General features: G+C 28.9%; 1 protein-coding gene across 6 annotated transcripts in view; it reads left to right on the forward strand.

Annotated features, from left to right (window-relative positions):
- Nucleotides 1-25399, forward strand: part of LOC106664710 (calcium-dependent secretion activator) — a 56523-nt gene that overhangs the window by 15185 nt on the left and 15939 nt on the right. The window contains exons 14-26 of one of the 6 annotated variants that reach the window (XM_014390653.2): nt 1949-2124; nt 2201-2221; nt 2354-2542; nt 2767-2903; nt 2985-3172; nt 4299-4334; nt 10465-10566; nt 10644-10707; nt 11831-11954; nt 13506-13526; nt 17612-17724; nt 20853-20864; nt 21754-21759. In XM_014390653.2, coding sequence (XP_014246139.1) covers nt 1949-2124; nt 2201-2221; nt 2354-2542; nt 2767-2903; nt 2985-3172; nt 4299-4334; nt 10465-10566; nt 10644-10707; nt 11831-11954; nt 13506-13526; nt 17612-17724; nt 20853-20864; nt 21754-21759 — 1189 coding nt within the window. The remainder of the gene's footprint in view (nt 1-1948; nt 2125-2200; nt 2222-2353; nt 2543-2766; nt 2904-2984; nt 3173-4298; nt 4335-10464; nt 10567-10643; nt 10708-11830; nt 11955-13505; nt 13527-17611; nt 17725-20852; nt 20865-21753; nt 21760-25399) is intronic. The other 5 variants (XM_014390656.2, XM_014390654.2, XM_014390658.2 and 2 more) reach the window with 5 other exon arrangements.

Consider the following 25399-nt stretch of genomic DNA (forward strand, 5'->3'; position numbering starts at 1 on the left):
AATTCCGTGGGCAGTGCCAGGATTCAGTCCCAAAACTGTTAGCATGGTAAATGCACTCTGAACACTCAGTCTCCATGGATGTTGTAATGTTTTTAATCAATTTAATTACATTTGTTTTTTCAGTAAAATAATTATTCCAATGAACCCAGATTATGAATCTCATTTTAAACAGATTTTTATTTAATCTAAACGAAAATAAGGTCAGAAAACTGTATTTAATTTTAATTTTGTGCTCTGGACTGTTAGCACAAAGAAAAATTATCAGTTGAACTATCTCACATTTTTAAAGAGCTTTAATGATAATATAATTTGTATGTTGCCACATCAAAAAATAACAGTGTACTGAATTACCAATATTATTATTAAAAAAAAAAAAAATTTTTTTTAAACCCCAAGTAGCTTAGATGTATATTTGAAACCATTATGAAATAATTTCATTAAAAGAAGAAAAGTAATTTGATTTTCTTCATTATTTTGGTAGTCTTTACTTTAATACAGTTTCTAATAAATTAATCATTTGTTTGTGTCAAAAAAATATACAGTTAGTAAAAAAGTCTGCGTACACGTTCAGTACATCATGCTTAGATTTAAATTTAAATGGTAAAATTTAAGTGGTGGGAAAATTATTAAAATAAATTTGTATAGAATTTACATGCAAAACGTTTTTTTTATTGTTCCTAAAGCCTAAATAATAACATGAAAGTTATAATTAAGAAAACATAACAAAAAAAGTCTGCATACTATGCAAAACTTGTGACAAAATTGTTTAAAATCTGAAATTAATAATCAGTGGGGCCTTGTTTATTTTTGAGCATTTCATGAAGTCAGTTTTGCATTGAAGTTATTAACTTTTTGTTCTGTTTCATTAACAATAGAAATGACATTTTCCTATTCTTCTTTGACAGCTTCAGTTAGTCAATAATAATTTTTTATGCTGCGAGTTTTCAACTTTCTTTTCATATTCTTCCCAGAGATGTTCAATGTGGTAACAATCCGGTGATTATGGGGGTGTTTTTAGTTGGCCAGGAGCCTTGTACAATAACCACTCCCCCGTTTTCTTAGCCCAATGCTTTGAGACTTGCTGGAAACCAAATTCTCAAGAAGTCCAAATTTCTGGGCACTGAGCTATTTTTCTCTAAGAATGTTTATATAAACATATTAGTCCATGATGACACCATACACCCCGTATTACCCCCCCATGCTTCAGTCTTACAGAAATTTTTTAATTTCATAGCTTAATTTTTTCCCCCACCACAATCTAACATTCCCATCAGGACAGATAAGATTAAATTTTGACTCATCACTAAAAATTACACTTCATGAATGCCATAATCCCTTTGAAAATAAAAATGCAAGGGCAATAGTAGAAGTTTCTCAGTTCACACATTGAAGAATCATTGTCCCATGAGGTCTTTCTAATTTTTTGGCCACCCCAATCAGTGCTTACTTTCCAAAGCGTCATTGGTTTTTGTAGTTCCAGATGATCGTTTGTACACAACGAAGAATTTTTGCAATTTCACTTAACTGTTTTCCAAGAATATGGTATTGCACTATCAACCACCTAATTTCAACCGGCACCTCCATTATAATAAAACATTTATAAGATTATTGCCTCACACGATTGATTCTTAAGCATTACTAACTAAATTTAAAAATAAAAATTTAAAAATAAAAGGAGGTAAGAAAAATTTGCTGTTGGTGAAAAGGACTTACACCAAATTCAAACTTATTTTGCACAAATAAACGTCTATTTTATATCATTGAATTAGAAAAAAAAAATCAATTCTTCATTCTAAAAATAAAACAGGGTTCAACATATACTAATATAAAGTTTTAGTTTTATAATAAGTAATAAATAACTTCTTTTTCTTTTAGGGATGTATGCAGACTCTTTTACTAACTATAGATAAAAGTTTAATTAATGATCATTTTTAATAAATTTGTTTAGATATTTATATGCCATTGGTAAATCTGTATGGAAGAAATGGAAGAAACGATATTTCGTTCTTGTTCAAGTTTCTCAATACACTTTTGCAATGTGCACTTACAAAGAAAAGAAATCAGAACCATCTGAAATGATGCAATTGGATGGTTATACAGTTGACTACATTGAGCCTGCTAGCGGTAAAATTATTGAAATGATTCTATTTTTGGTATTTTACATTTTAAAATATATATACATTGTCTCCTTTTTTTATAGCTAACCTTATGGTTGGTATGGGTATGTATTTTTCTATTTACTTTTCATTTATTATTTGTAGGTAAAATAGTTGAGCGAGTGAATGTGTGGAGAGAGATTGAGAGAGGAGGGCTGAGAGAGCGAGAGAGATACTAACATTTAAATGTATTCTAGATCTGGAAGGAGGGCGATATTTTTTTAACGCAGTTCGTGAAGGAGATAACATAATTTTAGCATGTGACGATGAAAATGAATGTCATTTGTGGGTAATGGCAATGTATAGAGCAACAGGGCAGTCTCACAAACCAACGCCACTTGTAACATCAGCTGCAAAAAATTCAACCATTTATAAAATTCAAGGAGGTAGGACTTTAAATTGTAGTCTAGTCTTACTTAAAGTTAAATTCAATTTTACAAATTGTTAGTGAATAAAGAATTGATGGACAGTTTAAGAGTTCATCCTCCCTGAATAAATTAATGTAATTTTTTATGTGAAATAGATATATGAATGATATATGTTAACCTGTACTATAGGTATATATATTTTCAACTGATAAAAATACTATATATCATTTCTTTACTTATAGATGCTGATAGAGCAAGAAAACACGGCATGGAAGAGTTCATTTCAGCAGATCCTTGTAAATTTGATCATGCATCATTATTTAAAACGTTACAGACCCTTGCTCTAGATTATAGAATGAACGATCCTTATTGTTCTTTGGTATTTTGATTACAATTAACTTTAAAAAAATACAATTATACAATTCATTATGTATATTAATAAATGATACTTTATTTTCAGGGTTGGTTCAGCCCTGGTCAAGCATTTGTAATAGATGAGTACTGTGCTAGATATGGAGTTAGAGGATGTTTTCGTCATCTATGTTACCTCAGTGATTTGTTGGACAGAGCAGAAAAAAATATCATGATCGATCCAACATTGATTCACTTCAGCTTTGCATTTTGTGCAAGTCATGTACACGGAAATAGGTGAAAAATTCAATATATTTATTATTCTAAGAAACTGATAAATAATTATTTGTGTTTACAGCCTTTAAATTATTTATAAAATAATTAAATAATTTAATTCTCTTGGAAAAACATTCAATAAATGATTTTTTATTTTTGAATGTAACAATTTTTCAAGAATTTTCTATAGTTTATATTCTAATTTACAACTTTTCTTTTGATTTTTAAGTTAACTTAAATCTTTGCTTATCTTGATTTTCTTTACTCATGATATACATACACCACATTACTTTTGTGACACTAAATACTTATACTGTCATTTTTAATATACATAAAATATTAATTGCATCAAAGAAAGATATTTTCAACACAATTTTTGTGTATTAACAGTATATTAACGCCTTAACCTAAAGTATGAGTTTATTCTATACAGCATGTTTTCTTTCATAATAATTGAAGATTAAATGCTTTAAAATAGGAGATTTATTATCTTAAAAAAATAAAAAATATCAATTTTTTCTCAGGCCCGATAAGTAACAAAAAAATGTGGTCAACTATTATATAATTTATCACATATTTTATTTTACTGTGTAGTTTTAGATTGTTTTGCACTTATTGTTTCTGGGTTAAATACAATTTAAACAAAAGAAAAGAGTATTTCAATTATTTAACATATCAGGCATTCTTAACACCAGACACAATCAGAAATGCTATTTGCATTTAGCTTTTATTAAATTACAATATTCTATCAGGCACTTAACTCCAATTTACACTTCAAATTGCAGTTATCTTAAAAAAGAGTGTAAATTTGAATGGAAAATTATTTTGATGTAAAAACATACCTTTTCATAAAGAACTTGTTTTAAATTTTTTAAATATTAATGACCTTTTAATAACCTGAAATGAAAGTACATAACTGGTTTTGAAAAAGGTTTCAAATATTTTATCACAAATGATCACAAAAATCTAAAAAAAAGGCTTATTTTTCAAGTTTTCAATATAAATAATTATATGTTAGGCCATTGAATACACAAACTCTAAACGTACAACTTGGGTTTTAATAGAAGTTTAATTTGGGCTTGTTTAAAGTGATAATTTAAAGTTTTTCATAATAATTAGCTACTCTAATCTTTAATTCTTATCCTAGCACGGAGGTCCTTGAAGATAATACCCCTGTTGCAAGGTTTGTACGAAAGTAATATAACTGATCCACATTTGTTGCAGCAAACATTAAAATATTTAAAGCTTAAATTTAATCAATTTTAGTGCATGATGTACATAGCAAAAATAATGACATTTACTGTAGCTAGCTTTATTATAGTTTGCATTTATTAAACTGTCACAAAAAGACAGTGCTTAGGAAAGTAAAGTACAGTGATATTTACCATTGTTGAGGATTTATTATGCATTAAATATCTGCATTATAAACTTGGAGCAGATTTGGTTTCAAAGCCTTTCATTTGGTGTCGCTATGGTCAGATAAGATTACATTTATTTTAATGTTCAATGCTTTAAAATATCATAAAATGTTGTTTGTACAGGTAATTCTATAAGTCTTTCTTCAACGCAGATTATAGGGCAACCATTATCCCCAGTGTTAAAAATAAAAGTTGTGTTAATTTCTTTCTATATAGATAACACGTTTCTAACTAGACTGATATCGATATTGAATAGCAGTGTTTTTTATACTTTAATAGTATGAATATATTACTCTTGTTAATAGAATTAAATGCCCTAGAGATTATCTTTCAGAAATGCATGTAATGGCTTAATTTGCTGAAATAATAATTTAATTTAACATCATTTCATAATATATTTCGGATTTAAAAAAAAAATTATATTAAAACTTCTCACCAGTGTATCTTTGTTCTACAAGAATGCAGTTTGATACTTTATTCACATTGTGTATGGTGATCAATTCAGATATTCATGACATTTTGAAATATTTTATTTGTGCACAGAAAGTGATATCAAGTAACATTCAGTGCATTGCTTAAGTTAATTTTTTTAAAACTTGCGTAAACATATTGCAGTGTTGTTGTAAGATGGATCAATAACCTTCCAGTAGTAGCATACTGTATATACATATTTTATTATTAGTTTTATTAACTTCAATGCTTCCTACCCACTCCTTGTTACCTTATCCTATCTAACTGATAGCTGCTTTAAAGTGAGGTGTGGCAATAAAGTTAGACAGATAAAAGCCGGAGTCCCACAAGGGAACATACTTGGTACCATCATTTATACATGATATATACCTATACGCCTACCAGTACACTTTAATAATCACCATCTATGAGGATGATACTGCAATTTTGTCCTCTAACTCAAATACTATCCAAGTTATGTTCAACAACCAAGAACACCTTGAGCTTATCAAAGACTGGCGCAAAAAGTGGCAAGACTGAATGAAGAAAAATGTACTCAGTGTTCATATTGGAAAAAAAGAGTTACCAACCTTTGTTCATGTCAAATACTTAGACTATACCTATAGTAGACCGATATAGAGTCCTCATACAAGACTTAAAGTGACAACAACTTGACAGAAGACTTGGACAACTATGAAGACTTTTAGGATTGATATCTGTCTTGACCGCCAACATTAAATTAACCTTATACAAGACTTTACTGCGACCACTTTGAACATACTGAGTGGAACTATGGGGTTCTACCAAGCCATCCAACATCCAGTGCATCCAAAACTTCCAATCAAATGTCCTCAGGCAAATCGTCAAAGCTCCTTACTATGTCACTTACCTAACTATCCGCAATGACCTCCACATTCCTTTTGTTAATGAACTGATCTGTTTTCGAGTCCCAAATTTTAAGACTCTCGATCCAACCTAACCCTACTGCTCAAGCCCTCTCTACTCTCATGGATGGCCTCGAGACCACCTTGCCCCTTAATCTCTCACATTGAGTGCCGAGCATTGGCTAATTTCTCATAGCATATGTCCTCCGAGTGCAGCACTGGCCTTAGCTTATAAATATAGAGTAAAAAAAAAAAAAAAAAAAAAAAAAAAAAATAACATGGCCTAATTTGTTGTTAAATGTAATTAAAATTATATAAATAAAACAAAATTTTCTTTAGTAGAAGGCCTCACTAATCATATTTACAATTTAATGTATCACTGATTCAATCATCATTTTACACATCAAAAAAGTTGTTACATGAATTTGGGAATAATATTCTATTTCTAGGGCATTGTTATTTCTTAAAAATGATAATTTAGTATCCCTAATTATCACAAAAAATGGTCCTTTGTTATACAATCAGCAAACTATCCTATTTTTATGATATGATTTATTTAAATCAATATTAATTATAGCAAGAAAGATAAACAAAATCTCCAAATTTACTTATGATAATAATGTTTTTTGGTTTTTAAAAAATTATGTAAGATAAACAAAAAGCCTAATTTTATTTATTTATTTTTTTAATTCATTTGTATTTTTCTTGTAACAAAATGCTTTTAAGTTGAGAGCTAATCATTTATATGAAACTTCATTATGTGAAGTCAAGTTCTTGGAGATGAGATAATTCTGTTATATTGGCATTAAAATATTATGGAACCGTTGTCTTTATTGTGTAAATAAACTCGTTAAGCTATTCTTTCTATACATGAAACTTCATAATTTAAGTTTAAAGTTGGAAGGAAATTTCTTTAAACAAGTGATTTTTCATTGTAATCTAAATTTTGATAGCAACCCTCATTTTATTTCTTATAAACTATTTATGCTGAGGTAAATAAGAACTATTTACCACTAAGACTCTTACATTGAATTTATGAAAAATCCATTAACACTACTAAATTAATTGCCCTATGAAGCCAACAACAAACTGTTGGTCAATACCTTATTTTTCACTGTGACATTAGGGAAAAGTTGATAGCAAAATTCTGTCTGTGTTCATAATTATACAATATCTATTTTTATTCACTTGTTTGACAGTTAACACTATTTTTACAACAATAAAAAGCAAACAATTGTTTTCACACAATCTGTTATTTATTTAATTTTAATAACACTTATGCAACTTATTTAACACGTTGCACTTTTTTCTTCTTTTTTTGTTTTGTTCTTATTGTAGTATAAAACTTTTCATTTCACTTTCAAAGAGCACAGCATTCTACATTTCTGCACACACTTTTTTAATAATATTTTCAAACGAATTTATTTTTTAAATGCACAAAATCTTATTTTATAAGCACTATTTTTCTATATTTCACTGTTAATTATTGCTTTTACTTATAAATTTATTGACTTAAATCATTAATAATTAATTCCAGCTATAATTACTTTCTTATATTCCAAGGCTACATGTAATAATTATGTTATTGGTATTTCAATTTATTTAATCTTGTCAAATATGTTGAAATTGAAAAAATAAAAATGTTTGTAGCATGAACAACTGCTGAAAAGAAAACAGCAAACATAGATAGACATAATTTGTATTGTAAAAAACGTAGATAAATGTTGTCAATTCATGCAATAATTTAACATTTATGATCCTCTTTAAGAAATTTTGAGTATAAATTTATATTAAAAAATTATAATTTTAAAATCGCACTTGTTTATTCTGTTGTAATTACTATTAATAATCAGTAATAACATATTGAAAAGTAGCTTTAAAATTAATTTCATTTAAACTATTTTCCTTCAAATAATCATCGTTTTACATCAATAATAATATAATACTTTGTAAAGAATAATTGTGATCATCAGCTGCATATTATATTAAACACACATGCTGTATATATTACATTTCATACATGTTATTATGTTGTATTACATACATTGATTTTTAACCATTTTTTTATGATCTAAAATTTTATTCTCCTTGTTTTGGTAGATTTTCATGTTTTAATTATTTAACTAACTACTTTTTTGTAAAAATTAAAACGAGAAAAAATATGTGTAATATGTTTGCTGTAAATGGTAAAAATGGACAGGGTTGGCAGAAAAACACCAGCGTCAAAATTTGAAAATATTAAAATAATATTATTTGGATTAGTTTGTATAACTGACAAAACAAATTAAAGTTCAGATGAAGTCCATATCATACAATACATACAATATTTCCACTTTTTAAATTGTAAATATTAATTTTTTAAAAATTGATTTAATATTTTTAATTTGCATTTTGTCATTAGTCACTAAATTAATTCGTTTGTATTTTGAAAAAAGTGCTGTGTTTGACATTGCTGAACAATTTTTTAATGTAAATAAATAAACACAATTATAATTAACTGTACTTCAAAAATTGTTTTGATAATTGTCAAAATCAAACTTACAAAGAGGTGTGCAAATATAATATGGACAAAAACAAAAACACACATAATTGTCTGATTATACATAGATATAGTATATCTAAATCTAATAATGGTCTAATGATTTGTAAAACTTTATCACTTAGATTATTTCTACATTTATTCCTGATTTTGGTCCAATAATTCCTTGTAACTTTCATTAAACAAAGATATACACTTGTTTAAACATAAACATAAAATACATATGATCTGACATATTTTTCTGTAAAACCATTAAAATAAATTACTTTAAGAGTCCTAAAATTAAGCTTTTGATAACTTTTTAAAATTCTTATTACACTTATTTACTATAATTCACTATCATATTCAATTGAATTATTGGTATCTTATCAAGGGAGTATATTAATATATGATGTAATCACATAAAAGTATAATTGCAACTAGAAATATGATGTTTCATCCTTATATAATGTATATAAAGGAAGTTATAAGTTGAAAGTCGGTTAACTCAATTTTAGCTTAACTATTTGAGAAACAACACAGGACACACAAAAACATCCATGTGCTACTAACATTGGTATTTTTTGAAGTTAAAATTTAAAAAGTACTGAATAGTTTAACGGTTTTTTTTTAGTTAAATGCAAATACATTTTTATTGTTCAGATACCAGGTAACCAGAAAAGTTCGTGTGGATTTAAAGGGTTTAATAATTGTCATAATTAAATAGAAATATTTATTCAAAGAAATGGTCTCAACAAGTTACTAGGCCAGTTATGCCCTTCTTGTAAAATTTGGGCCCTGGGACATAAAATGTAAATTCAGCTCATTTTCCAACTGTTGGCAAATATTGAACTCCCGATTGCACATATGATTGTCTGTTTCTGAGAAAAGGTGAAAGACAGATGTACAGAGGATGTTGTAGGACTTCCCGACCAAGCTTCATTATCACTTCCTTCGTCGTTCTGGCTGTATGAAGAGTAGCGTTGTCCTTGTGAAAAATTACTATTGTGTTCATATTGTTTCTGGGAAAGGGCGAGAGCCCCTTGCAGTTGGATGTAGTAGATTTCTAGGTGAAGGTCTGGCACTTGGCAGGAGTTCATAATGTTTGTTGCCTGTTGCACTCTACCAAATACAAAGCATCGTCTTTTATTGGTGAATATTCGGTTTTAGCATCAATGGGGCGGGTTCATTTAGTGACAGCCAATGATATGGCCTCCTAGTGATACTGTACAGGTTTCATTCACACTCTGGCAAGGCTAGTGTTACGTTTGACTGGAATCATGTTCAATAGCTTCCCTCTATCACTTCATCTTGAATCCCCTTATTCCCAGAAGCAAATTTTTTGAGCCACTTTTGGGCTGTGTGCTCATTTATTGTTTCATTACTGACACAGTGCAAATTTTACAAGGACACATAAACATCTAATCCTATGGAAATAAAAATGTTGGTCTACTGTATTAAAACAATAACAAATGAAAAACCGCAACAACTTTTCTGGTTGCCTGGTATAATCGATTAAATAATCAGGTAGAAAATTTAGTTCTAACATGTCTTTTTATTATTTCTTATTTGTCTACAAAATTACTGAGACTTTTTACTCAATATGTATATAGTACAGTATTATTTTTGTTCAAGCCAATTCATGTGTATGTATATAATAATTATAACATACAAATATTATTGAAACAATTGTTTTCTATTTTACTTTTATCTGTGATTACATTAATCTTTTGTATCAATAATCCAGTTGCATGTGTTAGAAACAATGTACAAATGTGAATATATTACAAAATATATTATTATTTCAAAAGGATCGCATGGATATCTAGACAAAATAATATGATAACTTATGTGTAATCCTCGATATGTCTGCCAATCCTATTTAAAGCATGAGCCCTTAGAAATTAAGGCTTGGAAAAAAAATGCATAATTTGGTACTCCGTATAGAAATCATTTCCATTTACAAGCATACTCTCAATCCAAATAATAATGTACAAAAACATATATATTTAAATTATTGTTTTTAATAAATTCACATTATAGGCCTGATGGTGTAGGAACTGTTACGCACGAGGAAAAGGAAAAGTTTCAAGACATCAAGGAGAGACTCAGAATACTTTTGGAAAATCAAATTACAAATTTTAGGTAATGGTTCAATTTCTATAATTGGTAAAATTAATATAAACTTGATTGTAACTATACAAATTACATATGTTCAATAGATATTGTTTCCCATTCGGAAGGCCAGAAGGTGCTCTTAAAGCTACTCTATCACTCCTAGAACAGGTATAATTATAACTTAATTCTATGATGTTTCCAAAAGCTCTCAAGCCCCCCCCCCCCAAAGACCCATCAGTCTTCTTTCCATAATGTTTAATTACCATTCTAGATATACATAAAAATCATTCCTTCTCACCAGTTCAGCTCCATCCTTATCATTCCACAATCCAGCAAAGTTTCAGAGTTGTTGACACCATTTCCGACACTTCAGAGAACAAAGAGTATTGCTTGTGTGCGTTCCTGGATTTGGCCCAGGCTTTCATCAATAGGGTCTGGTGCACAGGCAACCTTTATAAACTTAAACGATTCCTACCCACTCATTACTAAAATAGCCTTGATTCCTAGTCTGCTTTAGGTTGAGGCGCAGCAATGTGTACTCAGATGTCATACAGATATAGGCCAGATTCCTATCCTTTGTACTATTTATACTGCCTACTTTTTATATATCTCAATACCATCATTACTACCTATACAGATGATATAACAGTTTTTATCTTTTAACCTGAATCCTATTCAAGCTACCTCCTACATCAAAGAACACCTTGAACTTATTGAAGACAGTTGCACAAAGTGGAGGACAAGACTGAATGAAGAAAAATGTACTCAGTATTCACATTGAAAAAAACAGTCTCGCCCTCTCTGCACATCAATAACAAGGAGGTACCAACTTCCATTCAAGTCAAAACTTAGGACTACATCTGACATGGAATCCTGACAAAAAAAATTAAGAGACAATAACTTAACAGAAGACTTGTACAACTATGAAGACTTTTTTGACTGTCAAAACACAACTAACTCTACACAAGACATTACTGCAACCACATTTAACATACAGTAGAACTTGAGGTTCTGCCATGAAAGCCAATATCCAGCTCACCCAATCCTTCCAATCAAAAGTCCTCAGAAATTACCAAAGCGTTTTACTATGTCCTTACATAAAAATGAAGTAACACAGACAAAATCAATATATAAACTCATGCTTTAAAATGTATGAAATAATAAATTAGTGAACATAATAATCCATTAAATTATTTCATATACAAAATAAAATAGTTATATTTATAAATATGTAAAATAAATGTTAAAAATAGATGTTTTAATAATAAGAGTGCTTAATGTGTAACTGTAGGTGTTGATGAAAGATATTGCAACTCCGGTTCAACAAGAAGATGTCAGAGCTATGATCAAGAAATGCCTGGAAACTGCTGCACTCGTTAACTATAGAAGGTTGTCCGGTGAAGCAAAAGTTGAAGGTGAGATATATTAATTATCTGTTAATAAAAATAGGTCAATAAATAGTGGATTTGTGTGTATATATATGTGTGTGTATGTGTGTGTGTTTATATGTGATTACTACTACTATTTCTGTATTATGTATGTGGTGTGTCACTTATGCTCGATTGCATTTTAATATTTGCATAATATTTTAATTTTTGCATGTTGATGTTGGTTGTTATTGTAAAACAACTACATTTTGTATTTAATAGGAATTAATTGTTGTACTTCACTTCAGTTGTTCATTATAAATATACAGAGCTTAATTTTATGTTTTAACTTTTAAACTTGTATGTAGTTAAAAAAAACAAAAAACAAACTAATTAATACATTGTATTTTTCAAAACATCTACATAATAAAAATATTCCCACCAAACATAATTTAATAAACAAACAAAGTGGTTAATAAATTTTTGATGACAGTTGATGCAACTATTTTGCATTAGAACTCTACAAATGAACTGAGATATCTGAATAGAGAAAGAGAGAGTGAGTGAGTGAGTGAGAAAGGAAAAAAATTAATTAAACTAAATGATGTTATTTTTAAGTTTATCTATAAAATTAATGAAACTAATGCTTAGATACTAACATAGTTTTTATACATTGATACATGTTGGAATATGATAATTCAGAAAGTTCAGTTAATGAATCATTTAGATTGTTTGATTTATTGAAATTACATTAAATTCCTAAATTAAAAAAATGTTAAGACCATTATATTCAAGGATTAAAATATAAAAGATTTGTATCTGTTTGTATCAGTAATATTCACAATATTCACATAGATGCCACATTTGCTTAATTAATTTGAAAAGGTTTGTGGAGTATACAAAGTGAAAAAATAAAATAAGCAAAATTAGAAAATTTGTCAAATGGCAATATTAATTAAGAATAAAACAGAAACAGTATGCAACAAAAATTCTACTTTATTCTTAGAAAGAACAAGAAACCCTATTATAATTGTATTGTAAGTGTAAAATCAATCATTAAAGAACTGTTTTAATATTTGTTGAACCAAAAGTTTTTTCTTTAAATAAGTTTAAAATGGGCTGGAACAAATTGTAATATAAAGTGTTGTCGCCGAAGTATATACATATGTGAGGTAGCTGTCCCAGCTCAAGTACACTAGTTGTTGAATCATCAAAAAATATGAGGCTCTGGGTAGCATATCTATAAAACTATGTGTATACATACTCATTAACACAAAACACTAGTTCTTAGGAAAAAATTTCATACTAAAATATTAATCTTTTGAGAATTGGATTTTTTAAAATTAGATAAATTTATTGGTTTCAAACACCAGGGAAAATGTAATATACATATATAAGGAATCTCACTTATTGTACTTGAAGAAAATAAGTTACTGCACACATTACTGCAAAGGTATACATATTTAAAATGAATTGTGGGTTTAAGTAATTTATTGAGAAGTAAACTCAAACAAACACATTTACTTTAGTTTTCTGTAGTGCCAAAATAGTAGAAAATAAAACCTCAAAATGTAATACTAATCATTAATATTTATCTAGGAGGGGAGGGAGCTGTAACAGGTAAAAATGCACATTAGTGAGATTATTTCTGCATGATGTAATTCTTAATTTACATTTTCATAATTATTCAATTCATAAATACGTATTGTAGCATTGGCACCGATATTTAAAAAACACTAGTATTCATTGTTTTAAGGATACTGTTTTTTTATACATAAATGATTATTGCAGTCATTTGTTTAGTATTGTAGTCGATATTTTTATTTAAACCGTAACAAACAAAATTGTCAGTGTTGAATATTCTCATGAAATTACTGTAATATAACAAACAGCTTATTTTGTTTTATTACTATTAATTTGCTAATTCATGATCAAAAATATATTATTTAAAGTCTTGGAATGAATTTAGTACATTAGTTTTATAGCATAGCATATATAGTATTATTTACTATTATAGTTTCCCCTATTTATTGCTCTTAATGCTTCACATTCCTGCACTTTTAGCCGCTTAACACATCGCAACATATTGTTAATTATCATGAACAAATGTAGGTTGTTTTTATTTATGCTAAATTAGCTTTAATTTGAAATAGTCTATAATGTCATTCATCATAGGTGATTACTGATTTATATAAACACAAATTTGTGCATGCATGTACATTCATACAGAGTTGTGCCTATCATTTCTCGAAGTCCACCGGCTATTGTACTTTACAATGAATTACTGGTGGGCCTTGAGAATCACTCACCCTGGGTGTTGGCAGTCAGACCTTGGTCTTATCCATCCAGCCAGTGAGGTTGGGCTCAAGAGGCTATCACAAGTTTGGCCATTTCAACCCCCAATGCAAATAATTCCTAAAAAACCTATCCACACTCTCGCTCATTCTAAAATACTAGGTCGTTACACAGGTCTTTGTGCAGTAATTAATTGGTGATATTAAAGTTTCTATTTCAATCCTTATTTGACTCTGATATAAAAAATGCATACATCGTTATTTACTTTGACTAATCCTCTATTTAATTATGTATACCAACTGACTCTACATTTCATTCCATTTTATAAATTTCGCCGAAAATGTTGGAAGAAAAAATTGTCATTCTTGGTCTACTGAGGCCACTACTGGAGAAAAAGACTTAAGTGTAACTAAGGCAGCAGCTGAGGAAATTTGTGCAGTGGAAGGTGAAAATGTCGTGCATCGTAACACTGCAGCATTTTGGTTCAGGCGGTTCAATTCTGGGAACAGCCTTCAAGATGAGCCTAAATCTAGTCACTCTCCAGTGTGGATGATACTGAATTACTCATATCAGTCAATAAGGATCCGTATGCGACCACTCGAGGATAATTGTCCAAAACGAGGGTTTTAAATGCAACGGTAAGCCGCCATTTAAAAAAGCTTAATGTCCGAAATGTACCACCCAGATCAGATTCCCGTGACTTGTCAGACACCCAAGCTCATCCATGAGTTGATATCTATAAAAGTTTGCTTCAAAATCCAAAAGATGATAGATTTTAGAAGAGAATTGTAACGATAGATGAAAAATGGTTCAATCAGAGGTTCGCCAAGATCGATGTGGAAAAAGATTATGCTTTGTGTTTGGTAGAATTATGAGGGTGTTTTGCCCTTTGATTTGGTTCTAGATGGCAGGGCTATTAATGCAGAGCTTTGCTGTGAACAACTCGGAAGAGTATATGGGTTTAAAAAGAGAAGTACTCTGCTTTGCTCAATTGGGTTAAAGCGATATTTCAGCAAGGCAGCGTTGTTCATGTTTAGCCAAAGAAACTTATCAGAAATGAAGGATGTTAGCTCACCCTCCTTACATCCCTGATGTCGCACCGTCTGACTATGGTCTTTTCTGGCCAATGGTGCATTTTTGAAAGGCCGGTAGTTTGAAAACTATGAATATGTCAAATTAGTATGTGAGGAGTTCTCCGCCTCAAAAACCTATGACTGGTATCAACCCCAAATTCAACTTCTGACAGAAAGATGGGTTAAAGTCCTTGATAACGATGGCTTATATTTTGAGGAATAATTTTCATGTCTACATTTTATACTGAAATTTAAATAAAACTTAATTTATGCACAAAGACTTTTGTAACGACCTAATACATTCTTTCCTATTTACACGCCATTCACTCAGTTGTTGGAGTACTCAATATTCTTCCATCACCCTTTATACCTATTATATAAATAATGTAATTGAGGGTCAATGGGGTACTCAACATTCTGCTATTAACCCTCTTAGACTTCACATTCATACTAATAAATACATTCACTCTCAACACACTCTAGGGGACCCAAAAATATCAGTACTATATACAATAAAACACCCCTGTTTCGTCCAAGAATCAGAACAGGGGATCCAGATACTCGCTGCCATGGTCAAACTCAATTCTCATATCAAGTGGAATTCCTACAAGTTGTCTATATGGAGCCAAAGAGCCTATTTACATACCATTCTCTCAGTTAGGGTGGTGAAGTACTTGATATTCATCCATCACCCTATACACCTATTATATAATTAACCTAATTGAGGGTTGAATACACCTATTATAAACCTAACCTAAAAAGGTTTCCTCCATCAACCCTCTCACACTATACATTTATGCTAATAAATACATACACTTCCAACTCTCATTTGGGGGACACACAAAGATTGGTAATATATATGTAATAAAACAACCCTGCTTCCTCCAACAATGATACTCAGATACTCGGCATATTTAAACACGATTCTCATAATAGGTGGCATTCCTATACACTCTATATGCTTTCAATTAAGTGAGACACATCGAGCAACCTTTCTTTATACGATGGATCCATACATGTGCTTTGATCCAAGAGTAAGTGCCTATGTATCAATTTCGCATAGCATCTTAATTGGGTGAGGATAACCCTTCTTCTACAAGTCATACTGCAGTGTTACAATGCACAACATTTTCACCTTCCACAGCATAAACTTCCTTGACAGCCCTCTTGATACAGGAAACCGTTTGCTTTTTCATTACCCTCTAGACCTATGTGTCTTTGTACCCAGACAATGCCAAGATAATCCTGTACTTTTAGCCTCTGAACAAATACACATAGTACAAAAATATTAATTATCATGAAAAAATGTAGATAGTTTTCATTTATGCTAAATTAGTCAGCATTAATTAGAAAGACCTAGTTCATAACACATCATAGATGATGAATTATTTAAATAACCTTTTATTTTGTAATTTCAAAATACATACCAAATAGAAAGGTTTTTATGCTTAATAAAAAATATAGTAAAGTCAATTTTTCATCAAACAACTAACTTAGATTTTAAAGTTAAGGTAGAAAGATTTCAGTTTATTTTTCTTCAATATTCATCTGTGATAGAGCCATGGCCATCTGCAATCATATTTACTCATTAATTATTGTGAATGGAGGGTATTAGTTTGTGCAAAAGGGAATGAAAATACATAGATCAAAGTCAGGTGGAAAGATGGCCGTGAGTAATACTAAAAACTTTATCACGTTTTCATATGAAATGAATAATAAATAAAAAGAGTAATTAATTATTTCTATTGCTATATTGCCTTGAATTTGAAAGCAAATGATTTATTTAAATAAATGTTAAAAGTGAGTATATTTTAAACATCAAAACATCTAAAGTTTCATTATTTAAAACTTAAATGAATGATGTCATGAAAACCCCCTTCAAAATATTAGATTTATTAATTTTTTACGCTTTCAAACATGTAATATTGAAGTCCAGAACATAAGTTTGGCTTTAAAAAAAAGTGTAGTAAGAAAGAAGAAGAAGAAGAAGAATAGATTGGTTTTGAAATTATATTTGCCAGAAACAAGCTCTTCACTTCCAATTTGACAATTTAGTTGAGATGAGTAAGCAGAGCACATGACAACTAATAATACAACTTCAGTGTCATGGTCAAGATTTGCTGAAAGCCGCTTTCAAGAATATGTATTTAAAGAATTTTTTTGGTGTACTTTTATCTTATTGACCAAATTTATTTTTAATAATTTATGCATTCGTAAGTTAATTTTATGAGTTGGAAATTGTTCATTATGATTTAAACCAAATGGCAATTAATAAACCAATGTATTTTTTTTCTGCATTATAAAATTATATTAACTGTCAAGAATTTTGTTTAACAGATGAAATCACAGGAGAAACTATTATCCCACCCAGTAAGAAATTAGACGATCTCATTCATCTTGCTGAGTTATGTGTCGATCTTCTCCAACAGAATGAGGAACATTATGCAGAGGTATTATATAGAAATAGTAGTAGACATGAAGTAACAATAAAATTTAATTTATACAGCAGTTTTATGATAATTTTTAAACAGTTAACTTTTTAACAAAACAAAGCCAGAATATAAGTATATCAATGTTTACAAGCATACACACATTTTATAACTAATGCAATACACATATTTTATCATTTTACAATGAGTAGGCATTTATCGAAAAACAATTTTTAAATAACTGCACTTATATGAAACTTGTTACAAGTCCCTCCATGATGATATTCTGTAAATAAATACAAAATTAATATGATAGTAAAAAACCACAAGAAAAATGATTATCATGCACTTGTCATTAATCAGAGGAAACTATTTACCAACACAAGAGATTCACAGCTTTTAAACTTGATTACATCTAAAATTTATACATGAACAACTTTTTATACTCTTGTGTAAAGATAGTTAAATATTGATTGAGCTTTTCAACCTAAACCTCCCGTATTCAATCCAAAAAGTTGTCGGCATTTATTGCATTAAGGCTTTTTTTGTTCCTCGCTTTGGCTTCCAGCAAATTCTGTTCATAGGCTTAACTGTGGTTGGTTTGTATTAAATAAACCCAAAACAATATTTTGGCAAAATATTAACTATGAATTTTGCCATGTATTTTTGTAAATAATACGTAAATAATATGTATTATATTAGTTGCATAGTGTGCTACAAGATGTTCTCCAGCTTGTTTTATTACTTACACCATTTGAAAATAAGTTTAAAATATATTTTCAGTTAGGGTTTAGTTAAAATAGTAATGAAATTCATAAATGGATCAGTGATTTTTAATATCATGGCCATTGATTTTAATATAGTATAAATTTTCTTATCAAATCCAAACATTGACCTTCTTCTATTGTAGGTTGATATTTATATTCGTGCAATATAATAAGGATTTTTATATTATCATTAACACTCGCACTGCCGTCGGTAAAAAAAAAGGACCAGAAAAAAAAGAAGTGGACTGCTTTGGCAGGTCTTTTTAGATCTATATATATATACATATTTTTTTTAAATTGAAAAACAGCATTAATAAGGTTTTTTGTGTAATGTTTATTTATTTAGTATGTGCACACGTAAATAATAAATAAAATTTTTCATATGTATGCTAACATTTTATTTGCATTATATAATTTTACATTTTATAAAAAATTCATGTGTAGTATGATAAAATTTTATTAACATTATTTTATTTTACATTTTTTTGGTCATCACTGAATGTTTACTGCACTTGAATTGCTGATATTTATCGCATCGGGTAAAGTATTTGTTCTCATTACCAGAGCAAAGAAAACATCGACTGTAAAGAAAAACCTTTTGATCTTCATTCTGTCTCCGAAACTCTTTCAAAATATCATCCGCACAACTAAAAACAGTGTTAGCATCCATTTTGCTCACTTTCACACAGAAACTGAATACTAACTGAACAATGAGAGCTTTGGGGAAAACAGAAAAATCAGGACAATAGACAAAGAGTAAGGATATTAGGGGGTGAGTAGTAGGGCTAAGCAGTTTTCCTACATATTAACAACTGTACAATAAAAAAAAGAAAAAAAAGACATGAACTGCGGTTGGCTGGTCTCAGTAGACACAGGCAACTTTTTATCTACAAAATGAGCAATAACAATTACATTTTTGTGCAAAATTTTCAAAGAACATTACTTTGCATTCAAGAAAGACCTAATAGAAGAATACGTACATTGTCTGGGTGTTGAAAGACCCACGACGGTGGTGCAAGTGTTAAGAAAAAACTATCCTATTATTCATAAAATAATGTACAACTAATAGTTATTGTTAAATAGTTCTTGAGTTATGGAGTGTGCTATGCAACAACAGTCAACTTTATTAATTTAATTAATAATATTAAAATTGTTTCATTTGTTCTTTTTTTAAAACAATCATTAACTATAATAAGTTTTCTATAATTGGTTATTAAAAGCCAACTCAACAAATGAGATTGAATAAATATTTTTCATAATAATACCATTGTTCTTGTCAATGCTACATGAAATTTGATCTCTGATAGAAAATATACAAATTTTTCAGTCCTTTTAAAGATGAAGTAATGAAATTAGCTGAAAGATGGTGTGTTCAAAAATAATTGAAACAAGATTGTTAAAAAGAAACAACATTGCTTGTCCAGTTTAGTAAAAAAATGTATTGCAATTGAATTAGAGTTTATTTCATATATAAATATATACCATATTCACAAAGTATTATTCTACATTAATACGTATTACCCAAAGATTACTCATGTTTAATGGGTTGACTAGTTGTTGTTATACACTATTCAGTAAAAATTTAGCAATTTATGACTAGGAAAAAATTATTGAACAAGTATTCCCCATCATAATCACAACTCATTAACATAATTTGGTGATTGCATGAGTCAGTGTTGTCAAACTTATAAACAATAGAAAATCATAATTTAAAAAAAAATAAAAAACTACATTTGAGTGGTGGTACCGTATGAGGATAAAAGTACTATTTCTGTTATTTGCATATGCATGTATCCTGAATCACTTTTTGTTGTTTAACCCTGTAGGTTCTTCACTTCAAATTTTAGTGTGATTCGTTTAATCCCAAATGTCAATATAGATTTGAACTATGTGTTGATAGGTTGATCTGCAGAATAGTAAGCATTTTTCTCAGTTAAGCATTTCAAATTATGTGTATCACGATGTTTGTTGATGTATGAATGTACATGTAAATGTTCGGAGCACTAAATGGAAAAAGTTGCATAGGTCATAAAATGCATTTTATCTATAATGTTTTAATAATTAACTTAATTTGAACACATTCATTATGAAATTAATTAATTTTTTTAGACATATCTGGCAGAAGAATAATGAAACACTTAAAATTACAATAGACTAGTTAAATATTTTGTCACAGTGTGCTCGTACATTACATTTGGTGATATACTTGTCTTTTTCACATTTATTTTTGTTGTAATTGTACTGTAATTTATAAATATGTGATATGCGTGTTCCCTATTTCTGCAATATTGGTGTTGTTACTAATTGTTGTATTGTCTCTTTTCTTTCTTCTCTCCCTCTCTTTCTGTAACTTCTCTTTCAACGTGTTGGCTGTACTCTCAGGCTTACAGATCGGTGAGTTGTATGTGTTGCTTCTATTATATTAATTAACTTTCTACATATATTTAAGATTATTTATTTATTATAATATTTAATTTTGCTGACAACATTTGTACACTTTTTATTAATTAACATAACTTTTAAATTCACACTACAATTTATACTGCAATGCGTGGTTCCAATTACCTCTAGAATTATGAAAATAAATCAATTTAATTGTAATGGTTTCGCCTAGATCCTTGCATTTATTTGCAAAGCAATATCAATTCATTATAGTAGTACTAAATAAATTTAATAGTTTTCAATCTTTCTAAAACTACCTAATCTAACAGCTTCCAGTAATTTTTTACTTTTCAGACATACAGGAGCAATTAATAATATTTTATATGTTATGAAACTAGTTTGTAATAAAGTTTTTCTCTAGCGAGAACTTTTTCCTCTGGATCATAAAATTATAATATCCTATATTTCATTGAGTTTGCATTGCGTGTTAATATAAACATCAAAGTAATATACGCAAAATAATAGTAACATCAACAACTATGCATATTGCCAGGGTTATGGCTAACCTTATAATAAATTGGATAATATTTTCATACACTCCAAAGAATTTAAATAAACTACCATAAACACAAAGCATCTGTTTTAATTACTATAATGATTTATTTTATTTAACAATTTAAAGTAGTAAAGTACAAAAATGTAAAGTCAGTCTACACCAACTTAGAGTGCTTCATTTCACACAAATTCATTTTGCAAATTAAAATTAAAGAAAAAACATATCAAGTAACTCTAAATGTATTTATAAAAATCCATTTTAACATTTATATAGTATTTAACTTGTATAATATGATAATTATTGTCAATTAAGGAGTTTATATTTTTTAATTCACATTTATAACAGGATAAAGTAAGTAATAAACAGTGTTTATGCATGATATTACCTTTTTTTCATAGCATTGTTGTATGTCTTGTGAATGTTTTTTTATATTATGCCTGTTGAATATTGAATCGTGCATATAGCTTTTTAATTATAAGGTCCTACTCTTTTCAATCTAAAAATCAGTAACACATGCTTAACATTTTGTTTTTATTTGGTATGGATATAAAAGTAGTTCTTTTGATTGACAATATAATAGTAAAAAATTGAATAGGTTTATTGTGAAGGTATTGCAAGAATTTGTAAATGGGTTTATGAAAATTCTGTAGCAATTTAAACTGGAAGATTTTCTTAAAAATTACAAAATTCAGTTTTTTCTTTTTTCTAATCACAATTGTAGCTGTGTATCTTGGCCATGACAAAAGATAATAAGAAAAAAATGCTGTATAGAATAAGAGTTTTGCCCCCTATTTTATTTTTTTTATTTTACCGATTTATTAATTTCCAAAAATAATTAGTTCGTTAGTGTTTTTGGAAGTTTTTGCAATTTTTTCTGCAATATATCTTGATATTGTTAACCATCTAGCAAAAATGAATTGATGAATTGTTTACTTTAGCAAACTGTGAGATAGAATATTTAGACATGTTACACAATAATGTGTTCGAGTATACTATTACATTAATTTCAGTAGGCATGCAATTACGTTGCACGTAGTTTAAATCAATGCTAGTGTTTCAGACTTTTTGATGACTATCTTCAAAGAAAATGAATGGGTTATACATGTGAAACAAGAAGAATGTTTTTGTTTTTTTGTTTTTATTCTATTTAGTTTATTTCTTATTTTATATATTGTATATTTTTATATAGTGATTAAGTTAGCTCACTTGATTACCATGATGAACTGAATATTTGTCTTTTTATGAATTGCTCTATTAAAATTACTATTGAACTGCTGATACCAACACTTTGTAGGGTGTCTCCATGCTATATTGGTACAAGAAGATTTTAGAATCTGTTGACAAAATATTTCTGATACACTTTATTAAAATTTATATTCATTAATTCTGAATTTCGGGAGCCTTAATCAAAAATGCCCGTTAAATCCACTATTTATCCTTAATAATCAAACCACAAAGTAGTAATTTAGGAATTTCAGTTTTCACGGTGATTTGGGAAAAAAATTAAATGCCTTTATGAATGAAATATAGTTCCATAACCTTTCAATTCAGATTGTATTGATTATTTACATGTTGTACTGAATGGAAATTTAATTGATTAAATCATATAGAATAAATATGATAGGACTTCAGGATAGAACCTGAAAAAAATCTCCCAAATATTTTTTTTTACTAATAATCAATCTAATTAGGGATGCAACAAATTATTAGGTGACAAAATTTAAGTTTATGCAACAATTCATTCATCATTAAATTATGCAAAGTAAAATTTAATTTTTACAAGCTTAAAAAATTTTCTTGAATTTTTTTACAAAACAAATAGTTCAGATACTTTATGTTTACTAATCTTAATATTTCTTGTATTTGCCAACATTTTAATAGTCAGTAATTCTCATGTGGAAAATGTTATATTGCAATTTTGAACTACATGCTTATCACTCCGTAGACCACAGGAGGAAATATCACAACTCAATAAAATATATACACATCAACTAAGTAAATTTAGTCTAAATGATATTGTCTGAGATATCGGCATGTACCTTTAAAAGTAGTTGTGAGACTTCGTTGTAATAAAATCCTAAATTACACATTACAGTTAAAAGGCTAACTATAAATAGGAAAAAAAACCTAAACACTTGGTATTCTGATTACTGATTTATATAAGTCCAAATCTGCACCTGCACGTACATATATATATCGAGTTGAGCCCATCACTTCTCGCAGTTTGCTGACAATTCCAGCTTTTGTGTAATTTACAATAAATTATCTCGAGAATCACCCACCCCAGGTGTTGGCAGTCTGTACTCTGGGGTCAGACTTAGGTCTTATCCGTCCAGCCACCAAGGTTGTGCTCCAGGGGCTATCAACAACTAGGTCATTTCAGCCCCCAATGCAATCGGTTCCTAAATATAAACCCATTCACACTCTCACTCACTCTTAAATACATTATTTCTTATTTACATACCATTCACTGAGGGAGTGCTTGATATTCCTCCATCACCCTTTATAATAACTAAATCCATTATATTTAGTGATCTATTGACCAAATTACTTCTTTCAATTACTTAAACTTTTTTATGTAAGGTTTTGGTTGAAATGAAAAAGCTAGTGTCATGAGCGGGATTCGAACCCACGACCTTTGGCTTGATACGCCGTTACTTTACCACTTGAGATATCATGATTTGGATACTGTCGGACACCAACTCCCCATCTCAACCTACAAGCTTTCGAATTTTCCCTCTTTTTGCCATTTTTCTTGTAATAGTAATAATACTTTATAATAATAACTAAAAATAATTATAACTACCTTTTTGAGGGTCAATGGAGTACTCAATATTCTACCATCAGCCTTTCACACTAAACATTCATGCCAATAAATACATTCACTGTCAACATACACTAGGGGACACAAATAATACATACAATTTTTCTTATAAGAATCAGAACTGCAGTCTTAGATACTCACTGCCAAGTACAAGCACAATTTTCATACATGGGTGGCATTCAACACCTTATTATTTCATATAATAATGAAAAAATATTTAAGTATTTATGCAAACAAGCAGATAGTTGACGATAATAAATCTAGAGGGTTAACATCAGAAATAGATGTTGATACAGTTTACAATAATAATATAAATTTATTCATCTTCATTCCTCAGTTTTGTTAAAAATAGCACGTATTATTTTAAAACTTATTGCGTGGATATAAGATATCATTAACCTTAATTAGTGCAGTGAATTACATTTTAATTCAACGCACATATAATTGTTTATATTAACCAAGACAGTTGTCTTAAAAATTCAATGAATATGCTCATTTAAAACTAGGAGTGTAATAAGTAGCAACTTAATAATACATATAATTTTTTTATTTCGATACCACTTTTTTCGTTATTATTACTTATTACACCTACTATTTATGCTTACAAAAATATGTTTACTGTCACAGGGAAAATGTAGTCCCCTTCACAGACTAATTAATCTGTATGTTGTAATTTATTTAATTTGAATTATATATAATTAGGCTTTATGAGTTTAAACTATTAGAGCATAACTTTCTCTTTTTATATTCATAATTGCAAATATGTAGTTGTTTTTCATATTTATTTATTGATATATGGCTAAATTTATCTACATGAAACAAAAGGGTAGTACCTTTTAATGAAAATTGTAAATCGAAAAAATGACATAATATACAGTTATGTTCTTAAGAATCCAGGTGGCACATTTTGTACAAAGAAAAGTACATGATTTTTTTGTCATTACAAAATTAACAGATTCAGAATTTTTTGAGGAATTAAAACTTTATTTGTAATTCCTGAAAATATCTAATATACAGTTAGTAAAAAAATCTGCATACATTCAGTGTTAATGATAAAAAAAGAGTTTAAAATAAATGGAAAAATTACATTTTCAAATAATTGATTGATTTATTTAAATATATGCCTTTTTATTTAATTTGATGTATTAAGTTTGTTTAACCACATTA

This window comes from Cimex lectularius, unplaced genomic scaffold (genome assembly GCF_000648675.2).
Source record: "Cimex lectularius strain Harlan isolate CLEC.00 unplaced genomic scaffold, Clec_2.1 scaffold234, whole genome shotgun sequence".
Taxonomy (NCBI): Eukaryota; Metazoa; Arthropoda; class Insecta; order Hemiptera; family Cimicidae; genus Cimex; species Cimex lectularius.